This window comes from Mustela erminea, chromosome 12 (genome assembly GCF_009829155.1).
Source record: "Mustela erminea isolate mMusErm1 chromosome 12, mMusErm1.Pri, whole genome shotgun sequence".
NCBI classification, from domain to species: Eukaryota; Metazoa; Chordata; class Mammalia; order Carnivora; family Mustelidae; genus Mustela; species Mustela erminea.
The window spans coordinates 61228281-61251681 of NC_045625.1; the positions used below are offsets into that span (position 1 = coordinate 61228281).

General features: G+C 36.1%; 1 protein-coding gene across 21 annotated transcripts in view; it reads right to left on the reverse strand.

Annotated features, from left to right (window-relative positions):
* Positions 1-23401, reverse strand: part of KDM4C (lysine demethylase 4C) — a 507226-nt gene that overhangs the window by 193609 nt on the left and 290216 nt on the right. For 20 of the 21 annotated variants that reach the window (XR_004277510.1, XR_004277509.1, XR_004277512.1 and 17 more), the window contains one exon: positions 22760-22868. Coding sequence is in view for 17 of the 21 variants with exons in the window: in XM_032308077.1 (XP_032163968.1) it covers positions 22760-22868 (109 nt within the window). In the remaining 4 variants the exon portion in view is untranslated. Of the gene's footprint in view, positions 1-8247; positions 8341-22759; positions 22869-23401 lie in introns of those variants that run through there. The other variant, XM_032308082.1, reaches the window with a different exon arrangement.

Below are 23401 nucleotides of genomic sequence, written 5' to 3' on the forward strand. Positions count from 1 at the left end.
TAGATTTATCATATCACTTGCTTTATTAAAAAAGGTTGAAACACACAAGATAGATGAACACTTTGGCTGGTCATAAGTTAATGTGGGTAGTTCTCAAAACATTTTTAGGAATACAGGAAATACTATTTAGTTCCAAAAGCCCTAACAACAAAAAAGTAAAGGAGGGCAATTTCTAACACGGAAGCCAGACAGGAGGGTGTGGGCAAGCCATGCCAAACCTTGACCTAGAATAGCCTGATTCAAATTGAGCTTTTCTCAAACTTTCTCAACAGACCAGGGAGAGAATCTTGCTCTCCAGATGTCCTTCCCCAAAGATGAGGTTGTACTCTGACCAAACGAGTATTTATCTTATTTGGACAATCTCTGCGCCAGAATATATAGTGAACACTCTACTGTGTAATCCCATCAATTAAAAGTAGCATGGCAGCAACACTGTACAGCGCCAAGTACAGGGAACTTCTTCATCACCCCCTCCATCTCCAAGAACTCTTGCTTACCAAATTGACCCCTGGCATGTTCAAGGATAGACTAATATGGCTATTGTTTTTCTAGATTTATAACATTCATTTAACTATAAATCTCAATTCTGTAGGGAACCAAGAATGTTGGGGGGAGAGGGAGTCCCTCTGGGATATCTAAAAACGTTCATCAACTCACTACTTCAAATGAAAACTGTCCCTTTCAGCAAATATTCCTATTCCTGGTAGCATTTTAATAAACCTTCATCTACTTACATAAAACAAACAAACAAACTTCCACTTCCAATATACAGAAGAGGAAAATATTTTTTCTATTGCAGCTTTTAAATGTTTTGACATTTGGCATCACTATGCGTAGGAATTTCCTCTCCTCCTCCCTTTCTTCAACTAGAGTTGACTAATGAACCTCTAAATGCATCACTGTACTTTCATTAGTACATAATTATCTCACAACATGATGTATTTTAAAACATGCCATGTAATAGAAATAGATTCTTACATATTTTAAACATCAGATTAGTTCAGGGTGCCTGGGTGGCTCAGTCAGTTAAGCATCCAACTCTTGCTTTCAGCTCAGATCATAATCTTAGGCTTGTGAGGTCCAGTCCTGCATCAGGCTCCAGGCTGGACACAGAGCCTGCTTAAGATTCTCTCTGCCCCTCCCCACCCTTTCTCTTCCCATAAATAAATGAATGAATGAATGAATATATATTAATATATATATTTGTATATATGTATATCTGATATGTATGTATATATACATATATGTTTTGATATATATTTGTATATATTTGATATATATGTATATATACATATATATCAAATTAGTTCTCACAACATCCTCATAAAAGAAAAGGGCAAGGATAGATATTATCAAACATAAAAAGACATGAACACTATAGGCATTTAATGAATACCAATGTTTTTATTACTAAAATTCTATCCTTTTTATATCAGCATACAAACAATCAGAAGATTGTGCACAGTTCTGAGTCTCATCCTGAATGCCAGTTTGCTGTAGATTCAGGAAAGAGTGAGGCAAATGAAAAATCCTTTGGTATGAGTGCATCAAACTTTGGGAAATGTGTGAAAACACTACCAGCAGTTACTGTATTCCCAACAAGAATGAAAGAAGAGCTAATAGTGTACCAGCGGATCTCAAAGTAAGGTATAGACCTTAAGGTATGTCTCCCAGAGACATACAGCACAATTTCACAAAGTCTGTATAGTCAAAAATACCTTCATTATAACATGAAGACATTATTTGCCTATGTCACCCTGGCAACAATTTTATTAAATCTGTGACAAACATGGGATATATGTATGAAGTACTTCTGCTGCACAATAAAGTTCAATAGTTGTCTTGGGGAAAAGTACATGTGCAATTAGTTGAACTGCAAGTTGAAAAAGCTGTCTCTTTCACAGAAACATCATCTTTACTTGAAAGAATAATTAACAGACAAACTATAGTAAGTCAGACTTGGGTCTGGCAGAAATTTTCATGAAAGTGAACAGAGAAAGCCTGTCATTTTAATAAAAAAAAAAATTCAGAGTATTTTTTGACAGTGGCAAATCGAGCTTATAGTTAACTTAGAATTCTGGAAAATATTTTTTCACTATTGTAACCTTGACAGCTTCCCCATACTTAAAGCTGTTTCTGATGGGACTGATGGTGATAATATCAAATATAAATTTTAAATATTATATAAAGAGACCTATACAATTTGGGTATATTTACAAATGCATAATGTTCCAAAATCATGCATGTGTAGAAGGGTTGCTCAAAGTGCAAGACAGACCAGCAAATCTTGAGCTTACTAGAGTACAAAGAGTTCATTGATGTGATTTCAGATTCCACATTGCAACTAATCTTTAAAAAACTAACACATGCCGACTTTGGTGTAATGTCAAAGGACAATACCTATAATTATCTGAAAAGATTATTAAAATATTTTACCCCTTCCAAGCACATATCTATGTGAAGCTGGACTTTCTTCACATACTTCAACCAGAACATAATGCAGCACACTGGAATGTGGAAACAGATACAAGAATCCAATTATTTTCTTTTTTTTTTTAAGATTTTATTTATTTATTTGACAGAGAGAGATCACAAGTAGACAGAGAGGCAGGCAGAGAGAGAAAGGGAAGCAGGCTCCCTGCTGAGCAGAGAGCCTGATGCAGGACTTGATCCAGGACCCTGAGATCATGACCTGAGCCGAAGGCAGTGGCTTAACCCACTGAGCCACCCAGGTGCCCAAGAATCCAATTATTTTCATTAAATCTAATATTAAACACCTTTGGGGGAAAAAATGTGAAACAATGCCACTCCTCTCTGATTTTATGATTGGGGATATTGTTATTTTTTATGAAAAAATTATAACTATTTATGAATTTATTATTGCTTCTTTAAATGAATTAATACTTTTTAAATGTTCCCTATTCTAAATTCCAGTCAATAAGTATTGATAAGGTGAACCCATAGAAAGGGAAGGGAAAAAGAAAAAGAAGTGAAAGGACATGAAAAGATCAAATGAACCTCTTTAGGGTCATCAAAAACATTTAAGGACATGGGGTTCCTGAGAACAAAAAGGTTGAGAATCATTAACCCACACATGACTATATAACATTCGTCAAAAATATTAGTACCACAGAGTTACTGCTGAACAAATACAGCCCTAACAAAACTAGTGCAGACTCTGTTCTCATAGCCAGGAAAGAATTTTGTAAACTGCTTTCCTTAATCAATTTGTGATTAAAATCAATTTTGTGATTTACACAAAAAGAAAACAAGTCAGTTCCTTCATTAAGGTCTGCAAGTTTTGTTAGCCATAGTAGGAAACAAATTCTATGTCAATAGAACTTCATTTTCTTTTTTCTTGGTGAGTCATGAAGGCAATCTAAACTCACAAAAATGAATTGGTGCATTCATGAAGGCAATCTAAACTCACAAAAATGTTCCTGTTACTCTATAGTGAATAAAATACAGTTAAGAAAAGCAGGAGCATAACACAAAGTAGTTCCTTAAATTTACATAAGCTCTTTTATAGAATTCGTAGAAGCAGGTTATAACACAGCTCTAGACACCATGTTCTCAGGAACTTTGTCCTGAATAAGGAAATGTAAGCAGTGGCTTAGGTGGTCTCCAGTGAACGATGTCCAGCTCCCTAACAACCACTACTATAATGGGGGAATGGGGAAAAGACATACTACCTTGGATAAATATACTGAAGTAAACTGTTGAAAATGTTACTGCCATAACAAACAAACCTCAACAAATTAAAAAAGACTGAAGTCATACCACACATCTTTTCTGATCACAATGCTATAAAAATAGAAATCAACCACAATAAAAAGTCTGGAAAGACCAAATATACATAGAAGTTAAGTTAACTAGGTAACAAAAAGAGAAATAAGACAGTACATGGAAACAAATTAATATGAAAACATAACAGTCCAAAACATTCAGGATGCAACAAAAGCAGTTCTAAGGGGGATTTATAGCAATTACAGGCCTACCTCAAGAAGTAAGAAAAAATCTCAAATAAAACACTTAACCTTATACCTAAGGACCTAGAAAAAGAATAACAAAAACCTAAAACCAGCAGAAGGAAGGAAATAATAAAAATTAGAGTGGAAGTAAATTATATAGAAACTAAAAATATAGTAGAACAGATCAATGAAACCAGGAACCAGTTCGTTAAAAAAATTATAATAAAACTGATAAACCTCTAGCCTGACTTATCAAGAAAAAAAGAGAGGGGACCCAAATAAAGAAAATCACAGATGAGAGCAGAGAAATAACAACCAACACCACAGAAATACAAACAATTATAAGAGAATATTATGAAAAACTATATGCCCACAAATTGGACAACTTAGAAGAAATGGATAAATTCCTAAAAACATATAAACTACCAACACTGAAACAGGAAGAAATAGAAAATTTGAACAGACTGATTACCAGCAAAGAAATTGAATCAGTAGTTAAAAACTCCCAATAACAAAAGTCTAGGACCAGTGGCTTCACAGCCAAATTCTACCAAACATTTAAAAAACAGTTAAGATGGGTAAGGAGGGCACATGTTCTGATGAGCACTGGGTGTTATATGGAACTAATGAATCACTGAACACTACATCAAAAACTAATGATGTACTATAAGTTGACTAACTGAACATAATAAAACTGAACATAATAAAAAGAAAATTAATATCTATTAATTTAATAGTCAATATCTATTCTTCCCAAACTATTCCAAAAATAGAAGAGGAAGGAAAACTTCCAAATTCATTCTATGAGGGCAGCATTACCCTGATACCAAACTAGATAAAGACACCAGAAAAAAAAGAGAACTGTAGGCCAATATCTCTGATGAACATGGATGCAAAAGTCCCCAACAAAACACTAGCAAACAGGATCCAACAATACATTTAAAAACCATTCACCACAACCAAGTGGGATTTATTCCCAGGTTGCAAGCATGATTCAATATTCACAGATCAATCAGTGTGATACATCACATCAATAAGAGAAAGAGTAAGAACCATATGATCATTTCAACAAACACTGAAAAAGCATTTGACAAAGTATAACATCCGTTCATGTTAAAAACCCTCAACAAAGTAGGTTTAGAAGGAACATACCTCAACATAATAAAGGCCATCTATGAAAAAACCACAACTAACATCATTCTCAATGGGGAAAAATGAAAAGCCTTTTCCCTAACATCAGGAACAAGACAAGGATGTCCAGTTTTAGCCCTTTGTTCAACATAGCATTGGAAGTTCTGGTCACACCAATCAGACAACAAAAGTAAGTAAGTAAAACACACTCAAATTGGCAAGGAAGAAGTCAAACTTTCACTATTGGCAGATGATATAATACTCTATGTAGAAAGCCCAAAAGACTTCATCAAAAAACTGCTAGAACTGATAAACAAATTCTGTAGAGTCAGAGGATACAAAATCAATTAGAGAAATTTGTTGCATTTCTATAAACCAATAATGAAGCTGCAGAAAGAAAAATTAAGAAAACAATGTCATTTAAAATTAGAGCAAAAAAAAAAAAGATACCTAGGAATAAACCCAACCAAAGAGGTGAAACACCTGTACTCTGAAAAGTATAAAACATTGAGGAAAGAAACTGAAGAAGACACAAAGAAATGGAAAGATATTTCATGCTTATGGACTGGGAAAACAAGTATTGTTAATTGTCTATACTACCCAAAACACTCTACACATTTAATGCAATCCTTATCAAATACCAACAGCAATTTTCATAGACCTAGAACAAACAATCCTAAAATTTGTATGAAAGCACAAAAGACCTCAAATGGCCAAAGCAACCTTGAAAAAGAAAATGAATGAAACTAAGAAGAAAGGAAGAAAGAAAGAAAGAAAGAAAGAAAGAAAGAAAGAAAGAAAGAAAGAAAGAAGGAAGGAAGGAAGGAGGGAGGGAGGGAGGGAGGAAGGAGGGAGGGAAGGAAAGAAAAAGAAAAGAAAACCTGGAGGCATCATAATTCTAGACTTCAAGTCATATTACAAAGTTGTAGTAATCAAAACAGTATGGTACTGCCACAAAAAAATAGATACAGAGATCAAAAGAACAGAGCAGAAAGCCCAGAAATAAATCCACAATTATATAGTCAATTAATGTCAGACAAATCAGGAAAGAATATCCACGGGAAAAAGTCTCTTCAACAAATGGTGCTGGAAACTGGACAGCAACATTCAAAAAAATGAATCACTTTCTTACACCATACACAAAAATAAATTGAAGTGGATTAAATTCCTAAATGTAAGACCCAATATTATAAAATCTCGAGAGCACAGGTAGTAACGTCTCTGACATCAGCCATAGCAATGTATTTCTAGATAGGTCCTCTAAGGGAAAGAGAAATGAAAGGAAAATAAACTATTGGTGCAACACAAAATTAAAAGCTTCTGCACAGCAAATAATCAATAGAACTAAAAGGTAACCTATAGAATGGGAAAAGATATCTGCAAATGAATTAGCCCTCAGGGAGATTCAAATTAAAACCACATTGAGATATCACCTTACACCAGTTAGAATGGCCAAAATTAACAAAACAGGAAACAACATGTGTTGGAGAGGATGTGGAGAAAGGGGAACCCTCTTACACTGTTGGTGGGAATGCAAGTTGGTGCAGCCTCTTTGGAGAACAGTGTGGAGATTCCTCAAGAAATTAAAAATAAAGCTTCTCTATGACCCTGCAATTGCACTCCTGGGTATTTACCCCAAGGATACAGACGTCGTGAAAATAAGGGCCATCTGTACCCCAATGTTTATAGCAGCAGTGGCCACGGTCGCCAAACTATGGAAAAAACCAAGATGCCCTTCAACGGACGAATGGATAAGGAAGATGTGGTCCATATACACTATGGAGTACTATGCCTCCATCAAAAAGGACGAATACCCAACTTTTGTAGCAACATGGACGGGACTGGAAGAGATTATGCTGAGTGAAATAAGTCAAGCAGAGAGAGTCAATTATCATATGGTTTCACTTATTTGTGGAGCATAACAAATATCATGGAGGACAAGGGGTGTTAGAGAGGAGAAGGGAGTTGGGGGAAATTGGAAGGGGAGGTGAATCACGAGAGACTATGGACTCTGAAAAACAATCTGAGGGGTTTGAAGTGGCGGGGGGGTGGGAGGTTGGGGTACAAGAGGGCACGGATTGCATGGAGCACTGGGTGTGGTGAAAAAATAATGAATACTGTTTTTCTGAAAATAAATAAATTGAAAAATTTAAAAAAAAAAAGATAAAAATAGAACTATCCTAAGATCCAGCAATCACACTACTAGGTATTTACCCAAAGGATACAAAAATACTGATTCAAAAGGACATATGTATCCCAATATTAATAGCAGCATTATGAACAATAGCCATATTATGGAAAGAGCCCAAATGTCATCAACTGATGAATGGATAAAGAAGTTGTAGTATATATATACACAATGGACTATCACGCGGCCATTAAACAAATGGAATCTTGCCATTTGCACCAATGTGGATGGAGCTAGAGTGTATTACACTAAGCAAAATAAGTCAGAGAAAGACAAATACCATATGGGTTCACTCATATATGGAATTTAAAAAACAAAGGAGCAAAAGAGAAAAAAAAGGAGAGAAAGAGGCAAACCAAAAAACAGACTCTTAACTATAGAGAAAAAAATGATGGTTCCCAGGGAGGATGGGTCAAATGAGTGATAGGGATTAAGGAATGCACTTGTTATGATGAGCACCTGGTGATGTAATGGAGGTGTTGAAATCTCTATACTGTACACTTTGAAAACCAACACAACCAACAGTATGCTAACTAACTGGAATTAAAATAAAACTTACAAAATTAAAAATTAGGGGCACCTGGTTGGCTCAGTCAGTTGAGCATGCAAGTCTTGATTTTGGGGTCATGAGTTCAAACCCCATTTTGAGTACAGGAATTACCAACATGGGTAATGTTTTTAAAAATTAAAATCAAAAAAATGAAAAAAATAAAATTTTTCTGACTTATACCTAAGAAAGCAACTATACCTCTAATTCTGAATATTTCTGGCAGAAATAAAAGCTCATGGAGAAACGTAGTATAGATAGATATGCACACAGAACATAAGAATAGTGCTCAAGAAGAATTAAGAGGTAAACCAAGAGTATTTGATTTACATATGTGACAGCACTAAGAGACAACTACACTTCTGCCACTTAGATAAAATCACAATAAGCAGCCGCTCATAGGCAGCTTGCTTACAACTCACCCCATCCTTCAGCAATGTATCTTAAAAACATCTTCAAAATAATCCTCTATGTTTGCTGTTAAAATCATACTTGCTGTGATACTGTGATATAAAAAGAAAATATTTGGTCTTTGATCCAGTTCCTGACAGAAAGCTTCCAAAATTTTAGGAATTTCCTAAATGATATGGGTGAGAAGAGCACCACTGGGTGAAATATTTGGTCTCAGTTTCTAGTTCCTGACACAAGAGCTTCTAAGACTCCTGGAATCTTAGAATTGATAAAAGTGTCTTGCATGCTAATAAGAAGACTGACTGGTGACTGGGGGCCCCCAGATAGCTCCAGGATGGGGGAAGGTTACTAGAAAGCCCAAGGGATGATTAGAGGGTGGGCATTTCAGCCCCACCTCTGACCTTGGTGAAGGGGAGAGGGGCTGGAGATTAAGTTAAATTGCCAATTGATGATGTTTTATTCAACCATGTGGACAATCAAGCCCCCATAAAAGCCATACATGCAAAATGAACTAAGTTCCTAAAAATAAGAATCAAAACCATAAAAGTCCTAGAAGAACAGGCAGTAATGTTTTTGACATTGGCCGTAGTAACATTTTTCTAGATAGGTGTCCTGAGGCAAGGGAAACAAAAGCAAAACATAAACTATTAGAACTCCATCAAAATAAAAAGCTTCTACCCAGCAAAAGAAACAATCAACAAAACTAAAAGACAACTTGCTGAATGAAAGAAGTATTTGCAAATGACATCTAATAAAGAGTCAGCATCCAAAATAAAGAACTTATAAAACACCCATAACCCATAACACAACACATATAATCCTATTGAACACCCATAACACAAATAATCCAATTAAAAAATGGGCAGAACACATAAACAGACATTTCTTCAAGGAAGACATCCAGATGGTCAACAGACACAGGAAAAGATTCTCAACATCACTTATCATCAGGGAAATGCAAATAAAAAGTACAATGAGCTATATCACCTCACACCTGCCAGAAAGGCTAAAATCAAAACCCAAGAAACAAGTGTTGGTGAGGATGTGGAAAAAGGAACCCTCACACACTGTTGGTGGGAATCAAACTGATGCAGCCACTCCAGGAAAACAGTATAGAGATTTCTCAAAAAATTAAAAATAGAATTAACACATGATCTAGTAATTCTTCTACTGAATATTTACCCAAAGGATATGAAAACACTAATTTGAAAAGATATATGCACCCCTATGTTTACTGCAGCATTATTTACAATAGCCAAAATATGGAAGAAGGACAAGTGTCCATGGATAGATGAATGGATAAAGAAGTTGTGGTATACACACACACACACACACACACACACACACACACACACACACACACAGGAATACTACTCAGTCATTAAAAAGAGAATGAAATCTTGCCATTTGCGATGATATGGATGGATCTAGAGAATATAATGGTAAGTGAAATAAGTCAGTCTGAGAAAGAGAAATACCATATGATTTCATTCATATGTGAAGTTCTTACCTATAGAGAACAAACTGATGATTATCAGAGGGGAGGGAGGTGGGAAAATGTGTGAAATAGGTGACGGGGATTAAGAGTACACTTATCATGATGAGCACTCAGTAATGTACAGAATATTATACACCTGAAACTAAATAACACTGTACATTAGCTATACTTGAATTCAAATACAAAAATAAAACCTTGAACAACAGGGTTCAGAGAGCTTCAGGGCATGAAGGCATGAATGCTCTGCACTTACTCCCCCACCCCATACCTTGCCTTGTACACTCCTTCTTTTTGGCTGTTCCTGAGTTGTAAACCAGTGAACATCAAGTGTTTCCCTGAGTTCTGTAAGCCATTCCAGCAAATGATCAAACCTGAGAAGGGAGTTATGGGAAACCCCAGACTTTATAGCACACTGATCAGGGGTAAAGACTTGAAATTGGTGTCTAAAGTGGAGGCATCTTGTGGCACTGAGCCCTTAATTTGCGGGGGCTGTGTTGACTCTGCATTGTTAGTATCAAAAATGAACTAAATTGTAGGACACCCAACTGGTGTTTGGGGAGTTAAGGAAATCACCTCACTGGGAAAAATGACCCACACATTTGCTCTCAGAATTATTTGCACTTGGAGTACTGGCCCTCTCCTCTAGACCATAAACAATGTTGTTTTTCAAAGATTGAATCCAGTCACAAAGGGATAACTAGAATGTGTCTTGTCATTATGTAACTATAAAGTCTGAGGGCCAGTAGCACATCTGATGCTGGCTATTTAAATGAGCATAAGATTTTCTAAATTGCAAGGTTCCCCAAAATGTTATATGAAATACCAGCCACAATACTGGTGCTACCCATTACTACAGAAGACCTAGGGCTTCAACAGATGATGGCTCCTTCCCTTCTAGGTCTCCAGCATTTACCTGGAGTCTGCATAATCTTTGCAAACATCATCCAGAAAATTATCTAAAATATATGCCCTAAATATTAAATTTTAACATGACAAGACAAATTGGAACAGGAAGGGCCAATCTACATAGGTACCCAATTACCTCTTACTATATAAACATTTCTATCAAAAGATCCATGTTTTCAGAGAAAAAAAAAAGCCTTTATTCTGCCATTCATTCAAAAAATCACTAAATATTATCTATGATAATAAAAAAGATTAATCTCCTTTACAAAAGGACCCCCCCCAAAAGTGCTCATTTAGAAATATATAAATAAATTATGGCGTGGCCATATTATGTCATCATTAGAAAGAATATTTTGTGGGGTTTTTTTTTTGTTTTTAACTAGGCTCCATGCCTAGCATGCGGCCCAATGCAAGGCTTGAACTCACAGCCCTGAGATCAAGACCTGAGCTGAGATCAAGAGTCAGGCCTTTAACCAACTGAACCACTCAGGTACCCCTAAAACGGGTAAAGAGCATTACTGAAATATAATAAATATGAATACATATATAACATAATATTAAAGGAATATTCCATTAATAAATTTAAAATATACATACAAAACTATATGACGTCAATTCTGTAAAATACATTTAAAAGTGTGGAATAAAGGAAAGGGGATTTGTAAGTTTTTGTAGTTAAAAAATATGCAATTTTTAACGTTAAAAAAATACCCTGCAGTCAAAATAAGATTAGGTAGCTCCTATGAACTGGGGAAAACAGTTTTCAAGCAGATATATGTCAGATTTATTCACTGCTCAGTACCGTCTTTTCAAACAAATTAGGCTTACTAGGTGCAAGTAGATTTCTCAACAGGAAAACATTTGGGCCATGGTTGAAGGGCTGTTGCCAGGACTTACTGATGGAATCCAACAGATGGGAAAAGCCATCTACTCTACTACAGTATGATTGTCCCTTTACCAGTCACCACAAGCATTTTGCTGCTGGGGTATGTGCCAGTGCTGTGCTTTGGCTGGTCAAGCATTATTCTCTGCTATGAAGAGCAGAGCAGCATCTGTTATCTTTCAGGTACTTGAGCAAAATCTCAGTCCTGGGAGGCATTATATATGGTTTCAAATGTCCTGGAAGAAGTTGTTGGGGGAGGAGGCTGAGGGGAGAAGAACAAGGGCATAAATGAACTACTCAAACAAACAAATTCAAAGTTGGGAACTTTATTGTTCCTATACAGACTACTTAATAATCTGTATACAAACTGAATTTAATGATTCTAGGAAGTGCTGAGTTTCAAAGGTTTGTAAAGCTGTGTTCAAAAGTACAAAATAGAAAAAAAATTATAGGACTTTAAGGTATGGCTTTACTAGGAAGTATTGACATTGAAGAAAAATTAAATTATATATTAAGGGAAAATGAAATCCCCTAAAATGCTAATATAATAATGGATAACAGAGAATTCTGTTTTATTTCTAATATATTTCTTTTAAAAAAAAATTATTTCTTTATTTTAGAGAGAGAGAGAGGGAGAACATGGGGTGGGGGAGGAGGGGAGGGAGAGGGAGAGAAACTCAAGCAGACTCCCACTGAGCACAGAGCTTGCCACATGAGATTATGACCTGAGCTGAAACCAAACAGTCACACACTTAACTAAATGAGCCACTCGGGCACCTGAGCTCTAAAGCACTTCTGAAACTAAATGGATAGACACATAGCCTTACTCTTTATATATAACATTACAATAACAGAGATGTCAAAAGCATTTCAAAAGAATGCATTCCAACTCGTTCAATATACTGTTTTAAATGACATACTTTTTTTTTTTTTTGAGGTTTTTTTTTTTTTTTTGGCATCTGGTGGAGCAGTCAGTTGAGCATCCGACTCTTGGTTTCAGCTCAGTTCATGGTCTCAGGGTCGTGGGATTGTGCCCTGTATCAGGTTCTGTACTTGGTGCAAGTCTGCTTGAGATTTCTGCCCTTTCCCCTCAATTCTTTCAAATAAATGAAAGAAAGAAGGAAGGAAGGAGGGAAGGAAGGAGGAAGGAAAGAGGAAAAAGAAAAGAATTTAGAAAGAAAAGAAAGGAAAGGGAAGAGAAGAGAAAGATTTCAAAGTATACTCCTTCAAAATTTCCTATTACATAAAATGTGCTGATAGTTATAGTACATCTGAGGAGGAGGGTTTCATGGACAATTTTGGCATTACCAATGTTACTTAACTAGTTAAAGAATGTTAGTTCATATTTCATATATGTACAAATTCTTACAATACACATGGACAGGAAAAGGGACTGTGTTCACTGTGTTCACTTCAGCTTCTTTTATCAGGACAGGAACTGTTATCAGGGGTTCCTAAGGTGATAAGGTAAAAATAGAAACTTGAAACTAGACAGAATTTAAATCTCTGAACTCAGTTTCCTCAATAGGAACAATGACAATACTACTATCTACCTTCAAGAACAGTAAATATAAATTACTAACAATGTATACAATAGCAAGAAATCAGTATGGTCAGTTCTCTCATTATTGTAGGAATAGGGAGAAGAAAACTCCGAAAGGAAAGCTGGTCTATTTTTGGAAAACTAGCTAACAACATGGTAGCAAAAGGAGCTAATTATGAGCATCAAATCAAGGACAGGTGAAAGACTGAGAATATGAAACTCACTGTGTGCTAGGCAATATGACAGATGCTGAAAATTGGAAATAAAAATAAATAGTTCTTTGCTTTCAAAGAGTTCAAAATTTCCCACGGGAGAAACCTCCAATTTCCAACTGTTTCATTAACAGCATTTATAAGACAAAGTCAAAAAGTGGCTGAACAAGATCTCTGAGCAAAGAACCACTAGCATGTTATAATCTATACTGTAAGGGCCTATTTAGCCAGAGTGGCCCCACCTTGGTGAACAGCCATCTTGTTGTTTTGCACACTTATTCTTGATCTTCATACGTAGTTTCACAACCAAACAAAAGGTAGAAATAAAAATGCAGAAAACATGGTACAAAATATGGCTAAATCAGTGGGCCTATTGGGTTCAGACATCTTTGTCTCCACAGGAAAAGGGATTGTGTACAAGTGTAAGGAAATGTAGAGTAATAGATTAAGCTGTATGAAATTGCAGTTTCTGTGGAGAAAAAATCAATATCAGCAATTTCATACATTTCAACCCAATACAGTAATTTATTTTTCCAAGATGGAATGAACCACATAATTGTAGTATCAAAAGCTATCTCTCAGATATTTCTACCAGACTTTAAGAGTAATGATACATACATGAATTCAAAAGAATCAAAGTCTTGAGTATCATTTTACAAACCCAAAGCTTTAGCACACTCAGATGCTTAGTCATAAGACTTCATGCCAACCACTGTTTAGGAAAAAAAAAAAGAATATTTCCAGTACATATACATATATATATTATATTTATAGGCTTTATTAAGAGTTTTCTCTGAAAACAAAAAAGTTCTAAGACTGATACTAAAAAGTACAGAAAGCAACCATGTAAGTTAAAAGCTAACATTTTTCCCTGTGATTCAATCAAACCCTTATGAAGCCACTAGCATAATAAGAGCAAGGTGTTTTTTTTTTTTTAATTTTTTATTTTTTATAAACATATGTTTTTATCCCCAGGGGTACAGGTCTGTGAATGATTTTTTATTCCCCATACTGCCATAAAAGTCAATGCCATTGGGCTTTCTATAGAATTTACTGACAGAGAAATCAAGCTAAACTGAGAATGCCCGACAATTATTACACAGCTGAAGTGCTAGATAAAATATCCATAAATCTGAGTGCAACAACATTTAATGTTTTATGTCCACATAATGCAGGAAAACACTGGCTGTGACCTATCAACAAGCATTCCAAGCCAATCTACATAGTAATCTGCTGAATTTGCTGTTTTATTGCTTAAACAGACAAAAATACAACTGTGCTTATCATGGAAGTATAATATTACCTCAAGCTAATAAGAATTGATGGAAAGAGAAGAGATCATTATGTAAAAATTAATAACATTTGGAGAATGACATGCAACAAGCCATAAGACAGCATTCTTTTTTTTAAATTGTAGGGAACTTTTTACAGAGGGGAAACACTGTCAATGGAGGGATATTTCTATACTTCACTATTTTGCTTTTCTTTTTTTTTTTTATTTTTTTTATTTTCAGCATAACAGTATTCCTTGCTTTGGCACCACACCCAGTGCTCCACGCAATCCGTGCCCTCTCTAATACCCACCACCTGGTTCCCCCAACCTCCCAGCCCCCGCCCCTTCAAACCCCTCAGATTGTTTTTTCAGAGTCCTTAGTCTCTCATGGTTCACCTCCCCTTCCAATTTCCCCCAACTCCTCTTCTCCTAACACCCCTTGTCCTCCATGTTATTTGTTATGCTCCACAAATAAGTGAAACCATATGATAATTGACTCTCTCTGCTTGACTTATTTCACTCAGCATAATCTCTTCCAGTCCCATCCATGTTGCTACAAAAGTTGAGTATTCATCCTTTCTGATGGAGGCATAATACTCCATAGTGTATATGGACCACATCTTCCTTATCCTTTCGTCCACTGAAGGGCATCTTGGTTCTTTCCACAGTTGGCCACCATGGCCATTGCTGCTATAAACATTGGGGTACAGATGGCCCTTCTTTTCACTACATCTGTATCTTTGGGGTAAATACCCAGGAGTGCAATTGCAGGGTCATAGGGAAGCTCTATTTTTTTCCTCTATTTTTTCTTGAGGAATCTCCACACTGTTCTCCAAAGAGGCTGCACCAACTAGCATTCCCACCTGCAGTGTAAGAAAGTTCCCCTTTCTCCACATCCTCTCCAACACATGTTGTTGCTTTTCAATGAAAGGCTAACATGGGGCAAGAGACTACATTATACCCTCTCCTACTATCATTCAAGTTTGAATGAAACTTCAGGGTTTGAAAGAAACTTTGGGACAATTAATGAGATGAGGAATCATGATGAGCCTTAAAGAGATTACATGATTTTGTTCTCCAAGGCCACATAGCCATTAACAGCCAAGGAAAAACTAGAACAAGGTTTCTGGTTGCCACCATAAACAGTCATGTACTCATTACAATCTGGCAAAACAGACAAACAAATGGGTGCTTTCAATATTTAAAATAAAATTGTTATCTACTTTAATACTTAAATAATATTTGTAAAGTTTGAATAGATAAAACACATCACTATTATATTTGGTCAGCATATCCACTTAATCCTTAAAATAAGAGAAATAAAATGAAGACCAGAACATCTACACAAATTCTGTTAGAAAGGAGCAAGTTACAGCATGCCATGGACTGACAGGCATAATTCTCCCCTAAAACAACCATCTACCAAAGTTAAAGTGAAACAACCAATTTTTAATCATGTCCTTTTGTTAGAAGGACAATTGCAAAGTATCCAGGAGCCAGCTTGTACACTAGGAGTACTTACAATGACTGAATGACCCAGGCTAAATTTCAGAAAATACTATAGAAAGTATCAGGCAATCCCAGAAGAAAACAAAAATCTCTCATAAAGTGAATCAGCAGGTAGTTCCAGTTCCCCACATGGGAAAATGTGCTTCAGACCAATTCAGAATGTGATTGCATTATAAACATGAGCATTGTAACAAAAGGAACGTGAAACAGAGAAAATCATTTGGGAAAGTAATCAACTTTTGTCAGACTTGCATTCCTGAGATTCTCCTTACTTAATTATACTTAAATGCATACATTTTATCCTTTAAAATAACTAAAAACCTAGGTTAAATGGGTTAAATAATGGTCAAACACCAAGAATAATCTCTAATTAAAGCAGCAATTTCCATCTCTTCTATCTCTATATTTAAATATTTAATCCTTTGCTAAATGAATTATAATATTAATAGAGACAGACTGTCTAAAAAAATAAATTGCTATAACATTGCCTGAAATACACTCTTAATCTAACCCTCAAGGCATGCAGACGTTACAAAGATAGGGATCTGGCGTCTATAATTTCAAAGAGATGTTTAGCAGCTCATTTCCGTACTGCACTTGCTGAACTGATAATTTATAAAGTTATATAAAAAGTTCAGATTAGATAAAATTAGAGCCATAGCAGGGCTTTAATCTGACCTGAGTCAGATTGAATCTTGTCATTTTTCAAACTTGTAGGTGGGGTCACCTTTGCAGTAGGGTAAACATGGTAAAGATGGGTATCTGTGTCTTTCAATCTTTCTGTATAATTATTCTAGAAATCATAAAATTACAGTTGAAGAATTAGAAATAAAAATTTGGTCCACTGGGGATGAGCTCTAAATATCACCACATTTCATTTCAGGGTATTTAAAATGCCAAAAATCCATTCCTGAGACTGTAAATTAGAACTCCCAATAATTTCTGGCCAATTCTTACATTTCACCCAAGAAGAAACTGAGGCCAATCTCAGTCAAAAAACTGATAGGGAGGGAGGGGAGTGGGATGCCTGGTGGCTCAGTAGGTTAAGCATCTGACTCCTGATTTCGGCTCAGGTCATGTTCTCAGGGTCCCGGGATCAAGCCCCATGCTGGGCTCCCTGCTCAGTGGGGAATTTGCTTATCTCTCCCTCTCCTTCTGCCTCTCTCCTGGCTCAGGCTCTGTCTCTCTCTCAAATAAATAAGTAAAATCTTTAAAAATAAATAAATAAAAACAAAAACCTGATAAGAGCCAACTAGGCCAGGACTTTAGTCAGTCTATTTTCCAGTAATAAGCCAGATTCCACTCTAGAGGGGGTTCAAAATTTTTGCTAATTGCTTCTGCTAGATGCCTTAGAAACACTAACAGCTAGGATCCACTTTTACTTTAAATTTCTGACTTGAGATCTTGGCAGTCCTATGGTTAAGAATTTTAAGGGTGACTTTCTCTTATTAACCTATCTCCTTTTCCCATTCAAGCCTAGACCCAGGTGGCAAGCCCTCTTGTCCTCTGCCTATGGTCAGTTTTGGTTGTTTTTCCCCAGTACACCCTTAACAGAGGGTATAGACTTTTAAGAGTCCATCTTTGTGTGTCGTAGGGAATCCTAGAGGTCTTAACTCTGATTTCCAAGCTTCTACTCTACTCCCAGCATATTTACCCCAAACAGACACAGCATTAGCTCTCCCCTACCAATCTGATGTCATTTCTCTCTGCATATGGGACTCGACTGCAGGACTCCGGGATCATGACCCGAGTTGAAGGCAGTCACTTAACCAAACTGAGTCACCCAGGTGCCCTCCATTTCTCTTTAAAATACATTTTTGCCCATATTTTTTAAAAATGTGATAAAATATGAAAATTACCAATATTACGAAATTGAGCACCTGATAACAATCTTATATATTTTCTCACAAACTTCTACTTACTTTTTAAAGTCTCCAGCAAAACTCCACTTGACAGCATCAGTATGTCAACTCCCACTGCCACCAACAACAGTGGGGATCACTGCGTAAAGTATTACTGCATCAGCCACTACCATGTTCATGATGCCTCCCGTGTGCTTATGGGGCTGTCCTGAGTGCACACTTGCTTGAGAAACATTAACCTTATCAATTCACCAAGGGAGTTAGGTGCACAGTAAGTACAAAAGCAGTGAACGTCTTGGAAGTCCACAGTGGGAAAAGCTGGAAAATTTACATTGGAAACACACGTAAATTTAAAAGAAATACACACATATATGCAGGATGATAGCTTCAGAGATCAAAGAATGAATCATGAGGGTTCAGGCAGCGAGGCTGACAAAATTCATGTCCAGAATATTAGTATAAGAGGAGGTCTGGAGTCTGTGTCAGCATGATTAAAGCACTGCTGATGAAAACCCTAGTCTGCAAAAGCATGAGGAATTCAACATTTTTTAATCTGAACGACATCAAACTAGGAAAGAAGGCAACAAATACAAATACACACTGCAGTGCTAGCCAAGTCACTGTCCCAGTGGGATGTCATTATTCTGGGGGCCCTCAGTTCTCCAAGGCTTTGGCTATGTCTACAACGTGGCAGCTTCATTTTAACTTTGAGGATGTCCTAGAATTTGGCACAGTGGTAAAGAAGATTCTGATACAGTCAGAATACAAAACTGGGTTAGCTGATATATATATATATATATATATATTTCTCCAGCTAACTAAAACTGCATGTTTTCCTATACATTTATGCATACAGAGAATATTTCCTGGACAAGAACTTGCATTTTCCTTAACATGAAAGCATATATCATATTAAAGTATTTGACTAATGGCTGATTTCAAAGTTACTGATGACCAGCACTTTCCTGCTTTTGGATCCATGGATGATTTAAGCCGCAGTGGTTAACCTTGGACTAGGAAGGGAAGGCAAGATGAAAGGAGTGGGAGTAGGGAGACAGACAAATGATGAGCACAATATAAAGTGACAAGTGGCATTCTAAAGCTAAGTAAGTATGTATATAACAGGACAGCAGAGGTAGGAAAGGAGAAGTGGTGAGCAGAAAATGACTCAAGAAGGAAAGGGTAGCACATGTAAAACAATAATTGGGGGAAGTGCATGGTAAAAAGCAGTAGGTTACATTCAGAAGGAAAAAAAAGTTGTCTGAATGGATAAAAAGGAGGATTTGTGGAGGGTAGTTGAGAAGAATGAAGCTAGAGAGCAAAGCTGGTACTGGATCATGACAGCCTTAATGTCACTTATCCTGTATCAAAGCTGGAATATTAGGGGAAATATGTGAGAGCTTTTGAGCCCCCATCTTCACCAACGAAGGAAAAAGAAATACTGTGGCAGACTTCTGAGCCTCCCAACCCTAGTTGGTTCATCCCCTCACTCTCAGTACCTTCTGAGGCAAGAGTGTTGTTCTTGGAGCATGCCTGGTTCACCCATGCGACACACACACACTCTCCTTCCTACAGACACTCAACCACAAAGCATTGAAATTGGAGAACAGGAATACGCCATTATGTTGACATATCACAAGAAGAGGACAGGTACATATAAAGAATGCCTCAAAAATAAAATGATCCACCCAACCTTCTCTTTCAAGTTTATGTTTTAATACAACATTTGTATAATTATTTTAATGAACAGAAAAAATAAAGAATATTAATCCATGTTTCAGAATCACCTTGTACAGCTGCCTAGCTTAAGGAAAAATGTAACTGAAAAACATTTCAGTTAAAAGAAAACCAGAGGCAGCTTAGTCATTTCTTTTCAATTATAAATAATAAAATACTCAGTATACATTTAAGATTTTTTTCACTAAAAACAAAACAAAAACAAAGAAGAATTAGATAAGAGTTTTTATAAAGATACTATATTCTAACATCATTCTTTTCTTATGTATACCACGTCTGCTCTACCACCAACAACCACTGTTTTGCTGGTTGAGCTGAGAGTCAGGAAATCCTTGCAGATTCTGTAATTACTGGATCTGCCACTAACTATAATGGTCTCTATAGTTCCAGGTCATTTGAATATCAAAGAGCCACTTCACTGTACTTTTGAGAAGAGCAACTTAGGGGTGACTCTTATCTCTTGGCTGCACACAAATTCCCAGAGATGCTGGATCAGTATTTTTTCTTTTTCCTAGTTTTCTGTTAAGGAGTCAAATTCCAACTTCAACAGAGAAATGCTCTTTCACCAGCAGAAGACTCAACTGTTGTTTAGAGACACAACTTCTCAGATGCTCTAATCTGGTTAATGCTCCTGACTGAAATATACCTACTTGTATATGAGGAATGCAAAAGGAGCCTAGTAGTTTGGGTAGAAAAATTCCCAAAAGAAGCTAGATTTGGAGTTGTGTGCTCTCAATGAGCACTAATCTCACTCTTCATCATTTTCTAATAATAATGATGTTCATTCACTTCCAACTGTATGACACAGAGGCAAAAGCAGAGGTAACAAGGGCCCCATGATATAAATACAGTTGACCCTTGAACAACTTGGGGGCCTAACCCTCACGCAGTTGAAAATCCACATATAACTTTGAACTCCACCAAAACTTAACTACTAATAGCCCACTATTGACCAGAACTCTTACCAATAACATAAAGAGTCGATCAACATGTGTTTTGCATATTATATGCATTATATATGGTATTCTTACTATAAAGTAAACTAGAAAAAGGAAAATTTTATTTTTAATATATTTTTAAAAGAATTTATTTATTTTTTTTTGTCAGATAGAGAGCATAAGCAGGGGGAGCAGCAGGCAGAGGAAGAAGCATGTAGAGGGGAAGAAGCAGCTGAGCAAGGAGACTGATGCAGGACTCGACCACAGTACCCTGGAATCATGTCCTCGGTGGAAGGAAGATGCTTAACTGTCTGAGCCACCCAGGCTCCCCGAAAAGAAAATTTTATTAAGAAAATCACAGAGAAGAGAAAATACTTTTTACAGTACCATATTGTATTTATTTTAAAAATTCACTTATAAGTGGACCCACACAATTCAAACCTGTGTTGTTCAAGGGTCAAATATAATTTACTTCAGGATGCAGAACATTCCCCATTGTTAGTATGGAAAGTTGTAAAAATATTTAGTCATCACTAAAATTCTCTGATTTTTTTATTTTCGATTCTCCAAAATCCTCAGAGGACCTTTTTACTATATCCTTAACATATTAATATACAGAGTGCATGACTGCAAAAGCTACAATTACCCTAGTGTTTCAGCAAGACATTTAGCCTTAAATCCTTGAGATGACTTTGTTAAACCAATTCACCTAAAAATTTTGCAAACCATACTGATTGAAATCAGAACTGTTCTCCATGGAGAATCTCTGGGCCAATTTATGATGGCCCACAACAAAATAAACTACCTGGGGGTAAAAAAGGACACAGGAGAAAGTAGCTTTTCTTACATGTTACTATAATCCATTCCCTTCCAAAAAACTACACAATGATGGAGAAGCATAATTAAAATTCAAAAGTAATGTACAGTAAGCAGTAATCACCTTATAATTGTCCTTTATTTTGACACTAAGGGGAAAATGGTTTGTTCTGGGTACAATAAAGAGGAGAAAGAAGAAATGAACATGATGACATATGGAAATAAACATGAATACATGAATATGTTTCACTACTTGTATTACTAGAGACAGAATTCCACCTTTGGCTGGTGTTCTGGAAATTGCTATAGTCATTATCCCATCCCTCCACTAATGATCTGTTTTCCTAACTAACCATGGGATATAAAAGAAGACAGTGAGTAAAGAAGAAAACAATCTGTTACAGATGTCTACTCTGATGACTGTATTCAAACCAAACAAGAGGCCTAATCCCAAGGTTCATATTACTCCATTGACAGCATCTTCACAGGCACAGGACCTTAACAGTTTGTACGAGTAAAGGACAATACTTTGAAGAATGGCTTTTTATAGAAAACCTGTTTAAATTGATCTTTTTAGAGAAGGGAAAAATAAGCTTCCCCCCGCCAATGCTATGAGACAGCTTACAAGGAAGAAACAGCTAGTCAGTGGTCTGATTTTTAATCGAAGGCAACAAAAATGCATTTTTGGAAAAAGAGAGAAAGAGAGATAAAAAGGGTAGCCAGGTAAAACAAAATATAAATATTACACCCTGGAATAGTAACTGATTGTAAGTGAAACTACTTCACATCAAGCAAAGTCAATAAAATCCAGTTAAGGAGAAAAGTTGTTTCACCACATACCAGGCATAACAGGAAATGGAGGTACTGCACATAGTTTCTTACTGAATTACTTATTTACTGAATTACTTACTAAATTCTTACTGAATTACTGAATAATTTTAAAGGACTCAAGTTAAAAATAAAGACAATGCTAAGAAATCTATAGCATGTTAACTTCATGATTTGACACCTTTAGAGAAGTGATTCTCAACTTCCTCTAGAGTATCTTAAGGTGAATTTCAGAAAAGACCAATTTTATTCCATCATATGAAATGGGAAAACTTTGACTAGAAACATAGCTAGCTTATATGATGCAAGGATTTATCCTTAAAATCCAAATTCCTTTTGCCTGTTAACTATTTCTTATAACCTCCTTATGGTATGCATGTCTTTGCAACTCGGTCAAATTTCCTATCAAGCAATTTTTAGATAAGTTTATTATAAAAAACAGACAGAATGAATGTTGACTATCATTCAGTATACAGAGAATAAACACTGAAAAATCACAAGCTCACCTTCATCACTTGTTGCCTGCTGCTTCACCAGAGTCAGTGGGGATCTTGCTGGAGGCTTACTCAGTGGATGGCGCCAACTTTTAGCAGTTTTGGTTTCTCCCTCTATTCTCTGGTCACAGAACAAAAATGGAGAAGAAACACAGTTAAAGACTTGCTTTGAATAAAAAACCATGGTTCACAATGATTTATGATAATTTAATTATAAAGAATTCTTATACTTATTTACCTCCTTGGGAATTAATCCTTAAAAAAAAATCTTAAACCTATAAGTCAATAAAAATAGGAATCCATTCTATTAGTTATTTTACCAAGAGATCAACTAACTATCCTTCCACTGCATATTAAAACACTATCTGTGGTGCAGGGTAGGCTTATCAAACTTGCAACTAACATAGCAGTTAGAAGTTTTCAAAATTTCTACCAAACTCATCTAAATTTAGGACTACATATTCATAATTATATAGAACTGTGGCACTTGGTCACCTCTATGCTGGCCACATGTGAAAATCTGGCAGGTCATTTTGCTTTCTATGTTTAATCAGTGAGCCAAAGTGAGCCTGTAATACTTTCTCCCATTCAGAAATGAATCCCCACTTCTCTGAGGATCAACTAAGAAATTTAAAGATTTTTTTTTAATATAGT